The sequence below is a fragment of the Piliocolobus tephrosceles genome, chromosome 1 (genome assembly GCF_002776525.5).
Source record: "Piliocolobus tephrosceles isolate RC106 chromosome 1, ASM277652v3, whole genome shotgun sequence".
In the NCBI taxonomy this organism is placed as follows: domain Eukaryota; kingdom Metazoa; phylum Chordata; class Mammalia; order Primates; family Cercopithecidae; genus Piliocolobus; species Piliocolobus tephrosceles.
The window spans coordinates 2,711,366-2,728,986 of NC_045434.1; the positions used below are offsets into that span (position 1 = coordinate 2,711,366).

The 17,621-nt window shown below is 43.6% G+C and overlaps 2 protein-coding genes across 2 annotated transcripts in view; both read left to right on the plus strand.

Moving 5' to 3' along the window:
* The window catches only part of SMYD3 (SET and MYND domain containing 3), a 758,954-nt gene that overhangs the window by 666,342 nt on the left and 74,991 nt on the right, over positions 1-17,621 (plus strand). The gene's annotated exons all lie outside the window — the stretch shown is intronic.
* On the plus strand, positions 13,368-14,003 carry LOC111545207 (60S ribosomal protein L29-like). The gene has a single exon (XM_023216146.1). It carries the CDS (start codon positions 13,388-13,390, stop codon positions 13,853-13,855), a length of 468 nt encoding a protein of 155 aa, XP_023071914.1. The 5' UTR covers positions 13,368-13,387; the 3' UTR covers positions 13,856-14,003.

Sequence of the window (17,621 nt, forward strand, 5' to 3'; positions counted from 1 at the left end):
AGAAAAACGGGATCCTGATGACATTGTTTAAACATTGCCTGAGACCACATTTACTCCTGTACTGTTGAGTTGCATAAGCACTTAGGCTGATGAACTTTATTTTTACTTTGTCAGCCTATTTGAATTGGATTTCTTGGTTCATACAACATAAAAATCATAACATATATCTGGGGGAGTCCAGAGAGAACAGTGCCGTGCAGTAAAGCTAATCCAACCTTAGGCTGCATTATTTTAAGTATAGTATCAACATCAAAGGATTCGGTACATGCATCCATCACTCCGTCTAGACAGTTTCTAGCTGAGGGTGACCACGATGAGGAGAATTCTGTAGCCATATGATGAGAAATGGCTGGTGAGAACTGGAGGTATTTCATCACAAGGTTGAAAGACTGTGAAGGAGAGGGATACCTGCTGTAAATTTCCAAACATTTTAAAAGGCTGTCTTGTAGGAAGGAAGTAGAGTTTTCCTCTTGGCCGGAGGAGGAGGAACTAGGACCTGTTACTTGGAATTAGGGGAAGACACATTTAATGCCAGCAAATTAGGAAGAACAGTTCGTGACAACTCAGGTACCCAATAATGGAGCATTTGAAGAGTATTGAATTCCCCATCGTTGGAAGTGTTTACATAACAACTAGTTGACTACCTGTTGGAATTGTATCCAAATAATTCCTTTATTGAATAGGAGGTTGCCCACATGAGCTTTAATGTCCCGTCTAACTTTGAGATTCTGAGTTTCAAAACCCTCCGAAACTTCTGTAGTCTCAGTCACAAATAAAGTACAAAAACAAACTCAGCTCCAATTCTCTTGCCTCTCTTGTCGTGAGTTACGTGGTCCATAAAATTACGGACCACACATACCCTCTCCTTCCTTTGACTGGTTCCAAGAGAACATCCTGATGAGTTAGTATAGCTTTGGTTGCTTATAATTTTTTTGTGTAACTTGGTGGTTTAAGGTAATGTAAATGATACCACTTTGTTTTACATATGTCTATACACACACATACACACACACACACATATATATACATTCATATGTATGAAACATTTTTGATTAGCCACATGGTGGATTTTTTAATGAAACATTTGCTAACTTCTAAAAAGCAGGATATTTTATTTTATTTTATTTTTTGATCTAGATTTCTAGTTTTGCCTGGGGAATCAGAAGACTGGTACACTGGCTCCACATCCTCAAAGCAGCTGTAGCAGTGCTGGGTGGCACCTGCCTTCCTAAACCTGGTGTATGCTCCGTCATTTTGCCAAAGTCTCCTCTACTTCCCCAGCAGGCTAGCTTTACTCATCCATATCCTGTCTACCCCAGTGGGCTTGTAAGTGTGTGATCCCTGGCCTATGTTGCTTTCTTCCCTACCAGCCCTCTCTGTTGGCACTTCCCACAGCAGCCATCATGAGTGGGAGAGTATTACCACATGGGAGCACGCTGTGTAAGGCCTTCTCAGACCCAAAGAAGATGAGAGAGAAGAAAAGCAAACACTTCATTCCCACCCATGAGTTTTCTATGAAAATGTTTTTATTTTAAAAACATTAATATCAGCTGGGTGTGGTGGCTCACACCTGTAACCCCAGTGCTTTGGGAGGCCAAAGTGGGAGGATCCCTTGAGGCAAGAAGTTTGAGATCAACCTGGGCAACATAGGAATACCCTGTCACTACAAACAATTAGAGAATTAGCTGGGCATGGTCGTGTACACCTTTAGTCCCAACTTCTCGGGAAGCTGAGGCAGAAGGATCACCTTTGACCCCAGGGAGTTCAAGGTTGTAGTTAGCTGTGATTGTACCACCGCACTCCAGCATGGGCAACAGAACAAGACCCCATCTCTTAAAAAAGTGAAATAAAATTTAATATAAAATGTGGAACTTTTCACCAGTGGAGATGAATGAACAGACTATATGGTCTGCCGATTTATAGAAGTATGGCATCTGGTTACAAGTTAAGTTTCTTTTCTCGTTAAGTCCCTGTTAGCAGTTTCTAATTATTATTATCAAAGTCAGCTTGCTGTTCCCTGGGGCCTGTAGTACACGCATATGACTTCCTTCCTCTTGAGTAGTGGTTTCCAGAGTGTGTTCTGTCAGGATAATTGTTCCATTGACTTGAAATGAAAGGAGAATCCTGGTCAAATGAATTTGGGAAAAGCTAGGTTAAATAAAATGGCTTCAGGTCAATTTGCTAAAAATCAGTTACGGAAAGCCAATTCATCAAAAGCCAGTTCACTGTAGACTAAGTCCACAAAAAGCCTAGTTTTCAGATACGCACATTTATCCATGGCGATTTAGTAGCTCTGTCTACTAAATGTTTGATCCGGTATTGCTGACAATGAAAGATGCTTTTCTGAATATAGTCATGCATTGCTTAATAATGGGGATACATTCTGAGAAATGTGTCATTAGGGGATTTTGTTGTCATGCAAGCGTCATGAAATGTATTTACACAAACCTAGATTGTGAAACTGTTGTGAGAAGTCAGGGACACCGAACGAAGGGACCGGCTGAAGCCACAGCAGAAGAACATAAATTGTGAAGATTTCATGGATATTTATTAGTTCCTCAAATTAATACTTTTATAATTTCTTAAGCCTATCTTTACTGCAGTCTCTGAATATAAATTGTGAAGATTTCATGGACACTTATCATTTCCCCAATCAATGTTCTTGTGATTTCCTATGCCTGTCTTTACTTTAATCTCTTAATCCCGTCATCATCTTTGTAAGCTAAGGAGGATATATGTCGCCTCAAGACCCTGTAATGATTGCGTTAACTGTACAAATTGTTTGTGGAGCATGCGTGTTTGAACAATATGAAATCTGGGCACCTTGAAAAAAGAACATGATAACAGCAACTTTCAGGGAACAAGAGAGATAAGACTTGGAGTCTGACTGTCGGTGAGCCGGACGGAACAGAGCCCTATTTCTCTTCTTTCAAAGGCAAATAGGAGAAATATCACTGAATGTTTTTCTCAGCAAGGAACATCCCTGAGAAAGAGAATGCGCCCTGAGGATAGGTCTGTACATGGCTCCCTTAGGGCGACCGCCTTTTACGGTGGAAGCCGAAGGGATGAAATAAGCCCCGGTCTCCTGTAGTGCTCTCAGGCTTATTAGGACAAGGAAATTCCCACCTAATGAATTGTGGTCAGAAAGGTTGTCTGCTCTCAAACCCTGTTTCCTGATAAGGTGTTATCAATGACAATGCATGCCCAAAACTTCATTAGCAATTTTAATTTCGCCTCATCTGGTGGTCCTGTGATCTCGCCCTGCCTCCATTTGCTTAGTGATATTTTATTACCTTGCGAAGTGTGTGATCTCTGAGACCCACACCCTATTCGTGCACTCCCTCCCCTTTTGAAAATCGCTAATAAAACCTTGCTGGTTTTACGGCTCGGGGAGCATCACGGAACCTGCTGACATGTGATGTCTCCCCCCAGACACCCAGCTTTAAAATTTCTCTCTCTTGTACTCTTTCCCTTTATTTCTCAAATAAAGACGCTTAGGAAATAGAAAAGAACCCACGATAAATATCGGGGGTGGGGTTTGTCCCCGATACGAAAGCCTCCTACACATCTAGACTCTGTGGTGCTCCTCGCCTACACACCTGTACAGCACATTATTGTACTGAATGCTGTAGCCAGCTGTAGCGTAGTGGCAAGTATTTGTGTATCTAAACATAGAAAAGATAGGGCAAAAATATGGCATAAAATTTAAAATGTTATAGGTGTGCAGGGCAGCTCCATTATAATCTGGTGGAACCACTGTTACCACATATGCAGTCCGTGGTAGATTGAAATGTTATGTGGCACTTGACTGTATTAACTAGTATTAACTTAACTAGTATTAACTAGTATTAAGATGCTTCCTGTCTGAGGCATCAGTAGAAAAGAAAATTCTAGAATGCCGGAAGGCTGACAACAGAATTCGGCATCATTTGAGCAATTCCTATGAAATAGAACCAGACTTTCTACCTGAAGGTTTGGCATTTCATATGTGACAGGATTGTTTCAACTACATTTTATTTCTTTCATATGCTTTAAAATGTTATTCTATTTTGTAAAGAATTTTTAATGTTCTTTCACCAATTTGTAGTCGAACCTTAATTTTGTATTTTTGTTCATTCAGAATTTGAATTAAATCTAAGTTAATTTAAAATCCTGATGTCCTTGAGATGCATTTGAATTTATATTTAACTTAAATGTTTAATTGTTAGAAATACACAATAAAGGCTAGTAGGTCATGGAGGAAATGAGGGAAAATAAACCTTAGAATGCTTAAAATTTTAAGCAGAGTTAAAAATGATATCCAGAAACGTCCAAAAGAAACCAGAAGTAGTCTAAAGAATCTCATTTGTAAAAACTTATCTGTTTATATTAATGTGTGCTCTACTCACTTTTTGGCTATTTAATTTTCTTTTGCAACTTGCACATTCCTATCAAAACTTTGAAAACAATCCCACTGTAAGTATTAAATCTTAACTTTAAAAAAGTTGGTAAATTTACTAACAGCAAATTAACAGTTCATCAAATTGGTCTTTCAGCAAATTGACCTGCATTTAAATGAAGTCAAAATGGTTTCTTTTCTACAGAGCTTCTCAGAGCTTTTAATAACCTAAATATGTTTTGAATCTGTAAAAGTGACATCGAGAATGACAGTATCTCCCAAACTTAAGTAATTGGACACCTCACGATCTGTGAAACGCTTTGATGCAGTACACTTTGGAAGTGCACAGCTACCCAGATGCCAAGGCTTGGCTCTCTGCAGTGCTTCTAGGCTCTGTATTTAAAAGTCCCATTAATTAGTTAAAAAAAAAAAAAAAAAAGTATGGCCTTGTATCTCATTTTTAAAATAAAAAGCAAGCCAGGCACGGTGGCTCACGCCTGTGATCCCAGCACTTTGGGAGGCTGAGGCGTGCGGATCACGAGGTCAGGAGATCGAGACCATCTGGCTAATATGGTGAAACCCCGTCTCTACTAAAAATACAAAAATTTAGCCGGGCGTGGTGGCGGCACCTGTAGTCCCAGCTACTCAGGAGGCTGAGGCAGGAGAATGGCGTAAACCCAGGAGGCAGAGGTTGCAGTGAGCCGAGATGGTGCCACTGCACTCCAGCCTGGGCGACAGAGTGAGACTTTGCCTCAGAAAAGGAAAAAAAAAGCAAGGCAGTAGTTTCCGTCTCCCCCTGGGATCCCTCCATTTTCCTTTCACACCTGCTCCTTAACAGCAACCTTTTATTTTAAACCATGTCTGTTTTCATTACTTTTCAGAGTTACAGTTATTACCTCTCTGTACTATTTTTAGACTTAAGTTTCTTAAAACTGAAGAAGTGATCCATTCTTAGGTATGAAAAATAAAGATCTAGCTTTTCTTATATTCTTTTCTCTAGTCTACATGTCGTTTTCCATGAAGGTAATAGTACTTTAATTCTTTTATTGGCAACCTGTGACACCTCAAACGATATATTGAAATTTCTATTTCTTGTACCATCAACTTCAGGCAATATCTCTTGATTTCCCACTATTAGATTGAGATTTAGTACTCTTGTTCTTGGTGGAGAATTACAATATAAAATTCTCCATTCAAAATAATTTTCAATGAAAATTTTAAAAGCCTATTACACGGTCTTGTAAGATCTGCTATTTCTGATGCTACGTGGCTTCTGGATCCTTTGTCAGTCACCCGTTTGATCTTTTCTGTAGGTTTTAGGCTCTGCTCTTTGATGTGCTGAGAGTTCACACTGGTGTATTAGGCATGGGTATCTTTTTCATTCAGACTAGACCCTTTTAGTTTAAACATTCTTGTCTTCCTTTAGCTCTGGGAAAAGTTTTCTCTATTTTTTCCTTTTTAATTTTATTTCCTCCGTTTTTCTGTTCTTTCATTCTGAAAGTGCTGGTTGTCATATGTTAAATTTCTCTTTTTCTAGTGTCTAGGCCTTTTGCTTTATGCTCTAGGGATTATCCTTGACTTCATTGTGCAGATATTTAATCAAAATTTTATATCTTAGGAAACTTACTGTTTTTATCATTCACAAGAACTCTTTCTTGTTCCTGGATAGATCCTTTTTCATAGCTCCCTATTCTTATTTTGTGGATGCAGCATCTTCTTGAGTCTCTCAAAGGATAATTAATCATTTACAAATTTTTCTTTTTTCTGAATGACCTGAGTGTTCTTCGTTTTTCCCTGGTTTATTTATTCTGCTTTGTCTTGCTGCTTTTCCTGAGTTTTAGATGCTTCTTGGTTGTCCATTCATATTTTTAACAACTTTATTGAGCTATCATTCATATACCACATAATTGACCCATTGAAAGTATACAAATCACTGGGTTTTAGTATGTTCACATAGTTGTGTATCCGTCATCACAATCAATTTCAGAGCATTCTAATTAGCTCCTCCCCCCAAGAAAACTCTGTGTTCCTTGGCTGTCACCCTCATTCTCTTACTACCACCCCCGCCTTCCCAGGTAACCGCTGTCCACTCCTGTTTGAAAGTAAAGGTTAGAAAGCCTGGCCTGGTGCTCTGAGGGTTTCAAAATGAGAGGCAGTGACAAGACAGTGATTGGCAAGGAGAGGGCAGAGAACCAGGTCAAGCAGAGCTCACCTCCCAGAAAGCCAGGTGTGGCATCAGGACCTCAGAGAGCCCTGAGAGGGGCTAGTGCTGCAGATGGGCAGTCGAGCCATTCCACTGTGATCGGCCTCACTTCCAAGTTCAGGATTCAGGGACGCTCTGCCTCCCATAGATGACAATGCAGCACCTCTGGATTGTAGGTTTCATACAGGTGGGACTGTCTGTCTCGGGCACAGCGTTATTTCCTGCACCTCGCATAGCACACATTAAGTATTACATATGTATAGAGTAATTCAACATCATGTATTTATAGAATTACAGTTTGAGATGTACGTTTATAGACGTACCTCTTATTTGAGATAGGCAGGTGTGCAAAGTAAGATTCACCGTGACACTGATGAGGCTTAAACTGTGGGCCTTCTACTTGCAGGAGCCCCTTTGAAAACCCTGTTCCCATTTCCGCATTTGTCGACTTTGCATTCTTAAGGTTTACAAAATGTTAGGCATCAGAACACCTAAACCTAGACCTATGTTTCTAGATATAGTGGAAATTATTAGCCCCCATTGAGAGCTCTGAAAGCATGGCTCAGAGTTGAGCGCCTCTCCCAAGGCCACACATCTAGGAGGCGGGAGAACTTTTCTTACCTGAATGATTTCTCCCACTGTTAGCCCTCCTCATCCCCCGCAGGGTGAAGGTGTGGCTGCTGACCGATGCCTGTTCCCAGGACACCAGCCACTGGAAACAGTGCAGGACCTGGGTTCTACCCAGAGCAGCCCTGATGCTGACTCTTCATGGGAGGCGTCTGTGCCCCTAAGCTCACAGGCTTCCTGTCTGTCCAACATGAGCCAAGCGAGGAAAGCCCGTGCACCCCACCCACGCGCTCACCCACCTGTCATTGCAATTTTAGTTATGAAATAACTTTGAAAGTATTTTCTTTGAACAAAAGAAATACTGCATCTTTTCCACTTCTGTTTCTGGATGACACTTTTAATCTCACGTTGCTTCACGGTCTTAAAATAAAATGTAGGACCTAAGGGGAATGAAAAAAAAAAGTCAGAGATCATATTTTCAACTGCCAACTAATTCGATGATACTCCCTGGTGGGAAAATCAATGTCTGCCCTGCAGGGGTGAATCACACATTCCATTGTGTTAGGCTGTTGACTTCCTTTCTGTTTTGAAAATTAACTTACCCTCCGTGCTTTTCAACCTTTCAGTGAAGTATATTTCATGCTTGCCTTTCCCCAGACACAAATGTATGTGTTCTGAGTGGAAACCTGAGCTGGCAGTGCCTAGAGGAGCTAGTCTGAGTGTTTCGGAGGATTGAACTGAATTCCCCAGGGGTAGACCAGAAGTCTCCGGGTGTCTCGGGCTGAGTTTCCAAAGACCTGCCAGCACCTAAACTAATGTGGAAATTGGCTTCTGCAAATTCTTTTTCCTGAAGTTATTGATCCAGTGAGATTTGGGAAAGCTAAACTCTCTTGGGTATTAACATGGTGTGATAAAAAATGCGAAGGTTACTGAGGCTGCTTTTCACTTCTGCTTCCCTCCTGTGCATGCCCTCATCCCCCACCCCTACAGAATGGAGAATCACCCAGGCCTCGCGCTGACTGCTGCTTGTTCAGGCTGTTGAATGCCTCTTCCCTGGTGGTAAATAGCCACTGCTCTAGCCCCTTTGCCTAGCCTCTCAGGCTTACCTCTGAGGACTTTCCCAGAATCCAAGAACCAAACAGGGAGGATGCCCTAGAATCCCTACAGGGGATTTCTAGGACCCTTCTCCCCGCTGTGGCTGCCATCTCTTCTTTCTTCCTTCTTCCTTCTTTCTTCTTCTTCTTCTTTTTTTTTTTTTTTTTGAGATGGAGGCTCACTCTGTCATCCAGGCTGGGGTGCAGTGGCTCGATCCGGACTCACTGCAGCCTCTGCCTCCCAGGCTCAAGTGATTCCCCTGCCTCTGCCTGTCAAGTAGCTGGGATTCCAGGTGCCCACCACGCCTGGCTCATTTTTGTATTTTTAGTAGAGATGGGGTTTCACCATGTTGGCCAGGCTGGTCTCGAACCGCTGACCTCAGGTGATCTGCCCACCTCAGCCTCCCAAAGTGCTGGGATTACAGGTGTGAGCCACCGCACCCAACTGCTGGCATCTCTTCTGATTGGTCAGTGACTATGCCATATCTTAGGTAATTGACTATTAAAATATTAATTAAGTTGTGGATAATTTGAAAGATCATCCCCACTCCTGAAAAAAGCCTGTTGAAATGGACAATAGGCTGTTTCATCTGTTTGATGCCCTGGTTCCTTGGCAAACCAGAAGCCAAGTTATCCACTTAAAGGTTGAATTCCCGGGGCTCTGCTCACACGTGCTTTGCCTTGTCAAGGTTTCATCAACACTGGCAACAGTAAAGACACAAAATGAGACATTGGAGCCATCCCTGAGACCAAGCGAGGACACTGCTGTGAGTGCGGGACCGGGACACTGCTGTGAGTGCGGGACCGGGGCGTTGCTGTGAGTGCGGGACCGGGACACTGCTGTGAGTGAGGGACCGGGACACTGCTGTGAGTGCGGGACCGGGACACTGCTGTGAGTGCGGGACCGGGACGCTGCTGTGAGTGAGGGACCAGTCCCGCGCTGCCAGTGAGTGCTCTCTGAGTTCTACTTCCTTATAAGAGCATGTACAAGCCCTGAAGACTGGATGCCACAAGCAGGGCCAGCTTTCATCTGTCAGTGGCTTCCCGTGTTTAGGACAGTCCACTGACTAGAAATACGCACCCTAGAGAGGCACCCAGCAGCAGATGGAACACACAAACCCCAACCGACTCGGAGCATTTGCGCCTTAGGTGGCCTTTGGCTGAGCCTGGAATTCACCTTCATAAACACAGACTCCTTTCTCAAGAACTTGTCTTGCAAGCTGACGGCTCCCTGTGGCCAGCCCTGACTGTGCTGTAGTGAGTGCGTGGTCAGTTTTGGGCCGTACGGAGGATGGGAAGGCTCGTGGCCATGCGAGGGGAGCACAGGGGTGCAGGTCTTCAGCCTCGTTTGAAATCAGCTTCAGTTTCTCCTCAGCGAAACTTGCACCAGGCTGTCTGTATCATAGCTATTGACTGTATCATAGCACTGGCTTCATTTTCCCTCATCCTCTGCAAGCTCCTGCTTCTGTTTATATCCAGCCGACACTCTCCTCCTTCTCTCCTGGCCACAGACGTCGTTAAAATAACCAGATTGCCAATGATTGTTTTTGCCAAAGGATATTTTTCGATCTTGGAGATGTCTACGAGGGTCAGACGGGTGGCTCATGTTTGGCAGGAGGTGGGAGCTAAGGAGGGGGTTCTTGGTTCTGCAGGAAGGAGCCTTTGTTGTCTCCTGACCCTCTCTGAGCAAAGAGAGCAGTAACTAGCGAAGCAAGTTTTCTGTGTCCTCTTCGTTCCTGTCCACAGGCACTGTGAACACTAACAAGCCCTGTGGACAGAGAACAGACGGGAGGGATACCGGCACGATAGTGTCAGAGAGGATCAGACACCTTGGCCTCCTGCTAAATCCTGGGTTGTTCAGAAGGACTTGCGTCAGGGCACTGATACCCGTTTTTCCTGACGATCCCATACAATCCAGAGCATGTATGGGATCCTTAGAAAGGTCCCCTGACCCTGCGGATTGTTCTCAAGGCCTTCCTAAAACTGGGGTGTTCGAGTTCCAAGCTCGTGCAGAATCGAGACCGGGCCATCTGGTATCAACCATGAGACAGTCTCGAGTGTAAAGGGAGCTTGCAGTGGAAGGAAATTCCATGTTTGTTACTAATTTTCTGTGTGAGGCTAAAAATAGTTAGGCAGATGATCTCATTTGAGCCCTACAGTATCCTTGACAAGTACATATTTTTATCTCCATTTTACCCATGAGAAAACTGAAGCTCAGAGAAATTAAGAAACCTGCCCCAGGGGCCGGGCGCGGCGGCTCACACCTGTCATCCCAGCACTTTGGGAGGCTGAGGTGGGCGGATCACAAGGTCGAGAGATCCAGACCATCTTGGCTAACATGGTGAAATTCCGTCCCTACTAACATTACAAAAATGAGCTGGGCGTGGTGGTGCACGCCTATAATCCCAGCTACTTGGGAGGCTGAGGCAGGAGAATCACTTGAACCCGGGAGGTGGAAGTTGCAGTGAGCCGAGATTGCACCGTTGCACTCCAGCCTGGAGGCAGAGCAAGAGTCCCTCTCTCAAAAAAAAAAACCTGTCCCAGGATCCAGGATTTGAGCCCTAGCGTATCCAACTCCAAGTCTCATGCCTTTTCTACCGTGCCACTCTTCTTTTGGTAAAAGGTGACAAATTTTTGAAAATAAAAGAAATAGTTGCCCTTATGTATCTGTCAGTTCACTTTCTCATATAATGGAAAAGGCCCATGTTCCTATAATGTGGGAATGTCTTCCCCAAGAGACTCACTATATGAGTTGTTTATTTGATGGATGGCCCTATGCACTTATGTATGCATGCTACCCACCAAATGCTGCTGTCATTTAGTAGGAAAAAAATGTAACCTCATACCCTAAAAGACCTTGTCAGTAGCCAAGGTGGATCCTGGGCCTAAATGACACTAGGATCTCCCTTTTTGGCCTCACATGTATGGGTCGAAACAGTGATTACTCCCTGTTTTGCTGTGATCCTCCCAGCGGAAAGATTGCCCCGTTGGGGCTGCTCAGAACTGTGAAATGAGGTTGGCTAGGATGTCTATAGTAATTTACTTCCTAAATTTTCAGCTTACCCGCCTGCCAGTACTGTGTTCCTCAGCAGACGTTAAGATGCAGTATCAGAGAACAGAAGTTCATTCTATCAGAGTCATGTATGAGTCCTGGCAGTTAAAGGATGCGAAGGTTAGTGGGGGCTGGGGTGAGCCCACCCTCATTCACAGTGGTGCAGTGAGCAGCTCTGATACGATGTCGGGGACGGGGGGACCTCAGTGTTTGCATGCTTGCCTGCCTGTCTGGACTGTTTTTACTCCCGGATATCGTGACAAAGGTCAGCCACTTCCATAGGACCGTCAGTGTATCGGTGCACAGCTCGCGGACATGCAGGCGCAGCCTTCCCGGGGTGGATGAGAGGTCGGAGAAGTCCATTTAAACGCATCAGAATTGTGACTGAGGGTGTCAGAGGCTCGGAAGGACATTCCTTTCTGAGGAAGCTTGCCACAGTCAGGCAGCTGGGACTCAGAGCGGACTCAGCGGCTCAGCCCTGTTCCTTCCCCTCCGTTCATAGGTTCAGGTAAAGACGGAGCCTTAAGTGAAAAGGGGACTCTGTGATCAAATTAGTTCGGGAAACTGTAGGTTAGATGAGGTGACTGCAGGATGTCCCGGAGCCTTTACAGTACACTTGATTCTAAAATAAAGAGCTCATAGTTTTATACCTCAGTGTTTCTAAAATGAGAGTAAACTTTGGAATCCGTGTCAGAAGCAGGGATGGGCATAGAGCAAGTTAAATGAGGGGGGTGCGTGGGGTGCAGGGTTCATGCGGTGAGACCCCGGGAGTGAGTGTGTCTGGCTCTTCACCTCCTCACCCCAGTGAGCTCCCGGCCCTGGCCAGGACGCTGAGCTTGTCCCTGCCTGTACAAGATGCAGGCACAAGATGAGTCCTGGCAGTTAAAGGACATTTGTACATGCTTGCCCATTTGATGGCACCTCCGGTGAGTTCTTAAAATAGGGAGTCCACCAAAGTCGAATTTTAACTTAGATCCCTTCATTTGCTACACCTTGCAATGGAAAAACCTGGCAAACACTACCTTAACCAAGGGGTGGGGTTAGCACCACACATGATGCGGTGTGGCTGCCACGTCCCCCGTGATAGGATGTAACGAGAAGGGTACTTCACTTCTGTGGCGTTTTTTACAAAAATACCTCCATTTAGTCTTGAGAAAGGCAAGGAAGGAACCCAGATCAGAGTACATTGTACAGTATATTTGGCCAGGACGCTTCAAGACTGTCAAGGGAAGACTGAGAAACTGCCACAGAGCAGAGGAGACTGAGGCAACGTGACAACTGAATGCATTGTTGTCAGGACAGAACAGAAAGGAGACCTGGGTAGATGCACGGGTGAAATCCAAGTAAAGCCTGGGGTTTAGTTGATAGTCACATACCAACATTTGCTTCTTAGTTTTGACAAATGTTCCTTGGTAATGTAAGATGTTAGCAACAGAGGACTGGGTAAAAGGTGTATATAGGAACACTCTGTACTATCTTTGCAACTTTTCTGTAAATCTAAAATTATTCCAAAGTGTGTATTTTAAAAACGTTGTTATGAATCAGCATTATAAAAGCAAGTTTTTTGTTGTTGTTGTTTTTTGTTTTTTTTTTTCCTGCCACACTCCAGGCAGTAATTAAAGGCAACAGAGATTGCCAAATCTCTAGGAATGGGGAGTGGAAGCTTCAGTGTGAGAAGAAGGTGGTTTGACAGTTCTTGGAATGCTGATCCCCCCATTATGAAGAACTATCACTCCATCTCCAAGAATCTGTCAAGAGCTTCCAGCTGACGCTTACAAAGTCAGTACCTTTCAGTCATGTTACTCAATTAAGGAAAATATGAAACTATAAGCTTATAAAAAAGAAAAGGAACATGAAACTTGAATATTTCTTTACAGGATTCAACATTATGTTGTTTAGTCTAAGGATACAAAAGAGACCAAGATCATAAGTTTGTGAAAAGCAGCTTGTCCCTTTAAGATTCCATAGAACTTCTAATGGTCAGAAGTGACTCAGTGAACCCTTAGACTGGGAAGGCAAAGAGTGACTAGATACAAACTGTAACTGAGATACTAAAGAAGAAAGCCCGGGGAGCCGCGGCTAAAGGTGCAGACATGGCCAAGTCCAAGAACCACACCACACACAACCAGTCCCAAAAATGGCACAGAAATGGTATCAAGAAACCCCGATCACAAAGATACGAATCTCTTAAGGGGGTGGACCCCAAGTTCCTGAGGAACATGCGCTTTGCCAAGAAGCACAACAAGAAGGGCCTAAAGAAGATGCAGGCCAACAATGCCAAGGCCATGAGTGCACGTGCCGAGGCTGTCAAGGCCCTCGTAAAGCCCAGGGAGGTTAAGCCCAAGATCCCAAAGGGTGTTAGCCGCAAGCTTGATCGACTTGCCTACATTGCCCACCCCAAGCTTGGGAAGCGTGCTCGTGCTCGCATTGCCAAGGGGCTCCGGCTGTGCCGGCCAAAGGCCAAGGCCAAGGATCAAACCAAGGCTCAGGCTGCAGCTCCAGCTTCAATTCCAGCTCAGGCTCCCAAAGGTGCCCAGGCCACTACAAAGGCTACAGAGTAGGTATCTCTGTGTGCCAACGTGAGGACAGAAGGACTGGTGCGACCCCCCACCCCCACCTCCGGGCTGCCATCTGCATGGAGCTGGGGTCCTCCTGTGCTGTTTGTACAAATAAACCTGAGGCAGGAAAAAAAAAAAGAAGAAGAAAGCCCGAGTATTCATCTAGATAAATATAGACTCTTATTGTGTGGTTAAAAACAAAACTGTATACTTATAATCAGGTGTCGTCTTCTCCCCAACTCTCCAAAAAAAACTATTAAATCACTGAGGAGCTTAAAACTGATGATGTCTTAGAATCTTAGAAGTAAGATTAATTGTCCCAAACTTAGCTGCCCATGGAACCCTGGAGTTCCATGGAACACACTTTGGGAAAGATTGCTCCACCCTGTTTGCTGCCTGTCCATTCAATGTAGGATAAATTCCCAGCCTGAAGGCTGTCAGGGTTGCAGCCGTTAAGTTTCGGAAGGACTGTGCTAGGCAGACGTGTTTTATTGAGACGATCTGAACCCAGAGGTACTCATTATATAAACGAGCCCTGAAGGGTGAGACCCAGCCTCTTGACCAAGCATTATTGAGTCAGGCTTTAGGTTAGATGAGACAGATCCTTCCTGGACTGAATGTGGTAAAAGATGCCCCAGACCTGCCCATTCATTAGCAAGTAAACCCAAAAATCAGGGAGGTAGACAAAGTTGGCAAAGGCCTCCCCTCCCTCCTCCAAGAAAGGCAGTGAGCTTTAGGAAACTGGTTTCTGTTACTCAGGGAAAAAACAAACTGTACTCTTTGACCATTGGTTTGGGCAATGTCTGGCAAAGTTTCCAATTCAAAACGCCCAAATTAGGAGCCAAGATTCTCCCTCATACACATGCACGCACACTTAAATCATCTGGCCATCTCCAGAATCAGTGCCATTTTGAGGGCCAATTTGAGGGGTGGCCACAAAGCCTGGCTTGGCGGTGTTTTCTGTTCCGTTGTCAGTGATGAGTTGAAGTGTCGTTTCAGCAGCTCCCCTCACAGAGGATCTATTAATATAAGCCCCTGCTCCAGACTTGACCTCCAGTCACTGGAAAACATTGAAAACAACTTCAACCAAATGAAAAAATACTCTAGCGAACTTGGTCCAAATGTCGACAACCTTTGTGAGTGATGCTAGAAAGTGGTCTGGGAGGCAGGTACGTTTCTCACTGATGAAAACTTCAAGTTGTTGATGGCTCTTCTGGGATAAGACTGTAAGGGCTGTTGCCCCTGCTGTGGCAGAATAACACATGAGAAAGCTACCCAGGCACCTGGTTTACCCTGAAATATTCATGGCCGAGGGTGTGAGAGGACCCATAGCACTTATCAAAGGTCTTGGCCAAATGCTAGCTCCTTCCCACTGGTGAAGATGAGGAAAAATTGCTTGCTATGTATATGTCATGGCTAGCATTCCTTCATTGTGAACAGAGCAGCTACATTTTAGCCAGCTCATCATTTGAGGCCTTTTGTGTACCTCTGTTGTGAAGGACAGTAATTTATTAGTCTCAGTAAGATAGAGAACTGTCATCATGGAAAACAAGAACTGAGGGTGAGCCCCTGCTAAAATATTGGAGAGTCTGTCGTTCACACAAACGTGGAACGAGATTTCTGAAGTCCAAATGCTGTTTACTTGTGGTTAGCTCTAGTTTGGTAAAGAGATACATGAAATTTGGATGAGGTTGTTGAAACTGCTGTTTGTGGTGAGAGAAACCAGGCCAACACTTGTGATCTGTAGCGAGGAGAGGGGGCAGGACCAGCTGATAAGAGGCCACCCACCAGGAATCTATGTCTTGATCCAAATGCCAATTCTAAAACTCAACATGGGCACTGTGGAGCTAGGAGGTGACATTAGGAGAGGAAGAAGAAAGAAATACCTGTCTCTTCTGGTTTAGAGATAGGTGTTGCCTATCTCAAGTGAGATTTTAGTGAATCTTCATACAGCTTGTGCCACTCTGGCAAACTGTTAATCTTATTAGCGGGTGGGTGTTGCCAGGAAAATCTGTTATCACTAAGCTTTTTACTTTCTACAGTAGTCTGGGCAGTATCTGTTGATTACTATCTGTCACCAATTTTTTGGTCCAGAAACTTCCCCAGCGGGGTATTCTCTATAGAGTTACAGAAGAAAAACAGCAGCATGATGCCCAGGCCGGTTGCCTACCCACTCACTGATATGGTTTGGTTGTGTCCCCACCCAAATCTCACCATGAATTATAATAATCCCCACATGTCAAGGGCAGGGCCAGGTGGAGGTGATTGAATCGTGGAGGCAGTTTCCCCCACACTGGTCTCCTGGTAGTGAATAAGTTTCAAGAGATCTGATGGTTTTATAAGTGCGAGTTCACCTGAGCAAGCTCTCTTGCCTGCTGCCATGTAGGGTGTGCCTTTGCTTCTGCTTTGCTTTCTGCCGTGATTGTGAGGCTTCCCCAGCCATATGGAACTGAGTCCATTAAACTTCTTTCCTTTAAAAATTACCCAGTCTCAGGTATGTCTTTGTTAGCAGCATGAGAACAAACTGCTGAGATCATCTTTCACTAGTTCTCAGTATATCTTCATACTAGGTTATATACAATCTTTTTTGACATGTACTTCATATAACATATAATTACTCATTTAAAGCCACTCAGTGGCTTTTAGCATATTTACAGAGTTCTGCAATCATTCCCACAATCAATTTTAAAACATTTTTGTCACCCCCAAAGAAACCCCGTACTCATTAGTCACACCCCATCTCCCCAGCCCCCCAATCCCTAGACAACCATTAATCTGCTGTTTATCTAGATTTGCCTATTCTAGACAGTTTATGTAAATAGAATCATAAAATATTTGTTTTTTTGTGGCTGACTTATTTCACCTAGCATATTTTCAAGGTTCATGCATGTTGTGGCATGTATCAGTCTTTTCTTTCTTTTTTTGCCAAGTAATACTTTATGAATGTTACATACTTATTTTATATATCAAGTGATGGACATTTGGGCTCTTTCTTCTTTTTAGCTATTAAGAATTTATGCTGTGATGAACATGTGTGCACAAGTTTTTATATAGAAATATATTTTAAATTTGTTCAAGTGTATATCTAGAGTGGAATTACCAGATCATATGGTAAGTGTGCATTTAATATTTTGAGGAACTGCCAAACTGCTTTCCAAAGTGGGTGTGTAATTTTACATTCCCACCAGTAATATATGAGAGTAATATGGAGAGTACCTCTCCATATCTTTGCTACTACTTGTTATTATATGTCTTCTGATTTTAGCCATTTTAGTGGATGGGCGGGAGTTTCTCATTGTGGTTTCAGTTTGAATTCCCCTGCTAGCTAATGATATCAAACATCTTTCTATGTGCTTATTGGCCATTTGTATTTCTTTAGAGAAATGTCTATTCCAATCCTTTTCCCATATTTTAATTGGGTTACTTGTCTTTACATCGTTGGGTTGTAGTAGTTCTTTTTATATTCTAATAACAAGTCTCTTACCACATGTATGATTTGCACATACTTTCTTCCTTTCTGTGGGTGATGTTTTCACTTTCTTTGAAGTACAAAAGTTTTTCATTTTAATGATGTTCACCTTATTTTGTTATTGTTGCTTATGCTTTTGTTGTCGTATCTAAGAAAACATTGTCTTAATACAAGGCCATGGAGATTTTTCTTCTGTCCTGTCTTCTCAGGGTTATATTGTTTTAACTCTTATGTTTAGGTTCTTGATTCACCTTGAGTTAATTTGTGTGGAGTGAAGTATTGGGATAACTATACCTTATG

What these genes read in the sequence shown, in the direction of transcription:
- LOC111545207 (XM_023216146.1), top strand. Translation starts at nt 13,388, where the DNA reads ATGGCCAAGTCCAAGAACCACACCACACACAACCAGTCCCAAAAATGG.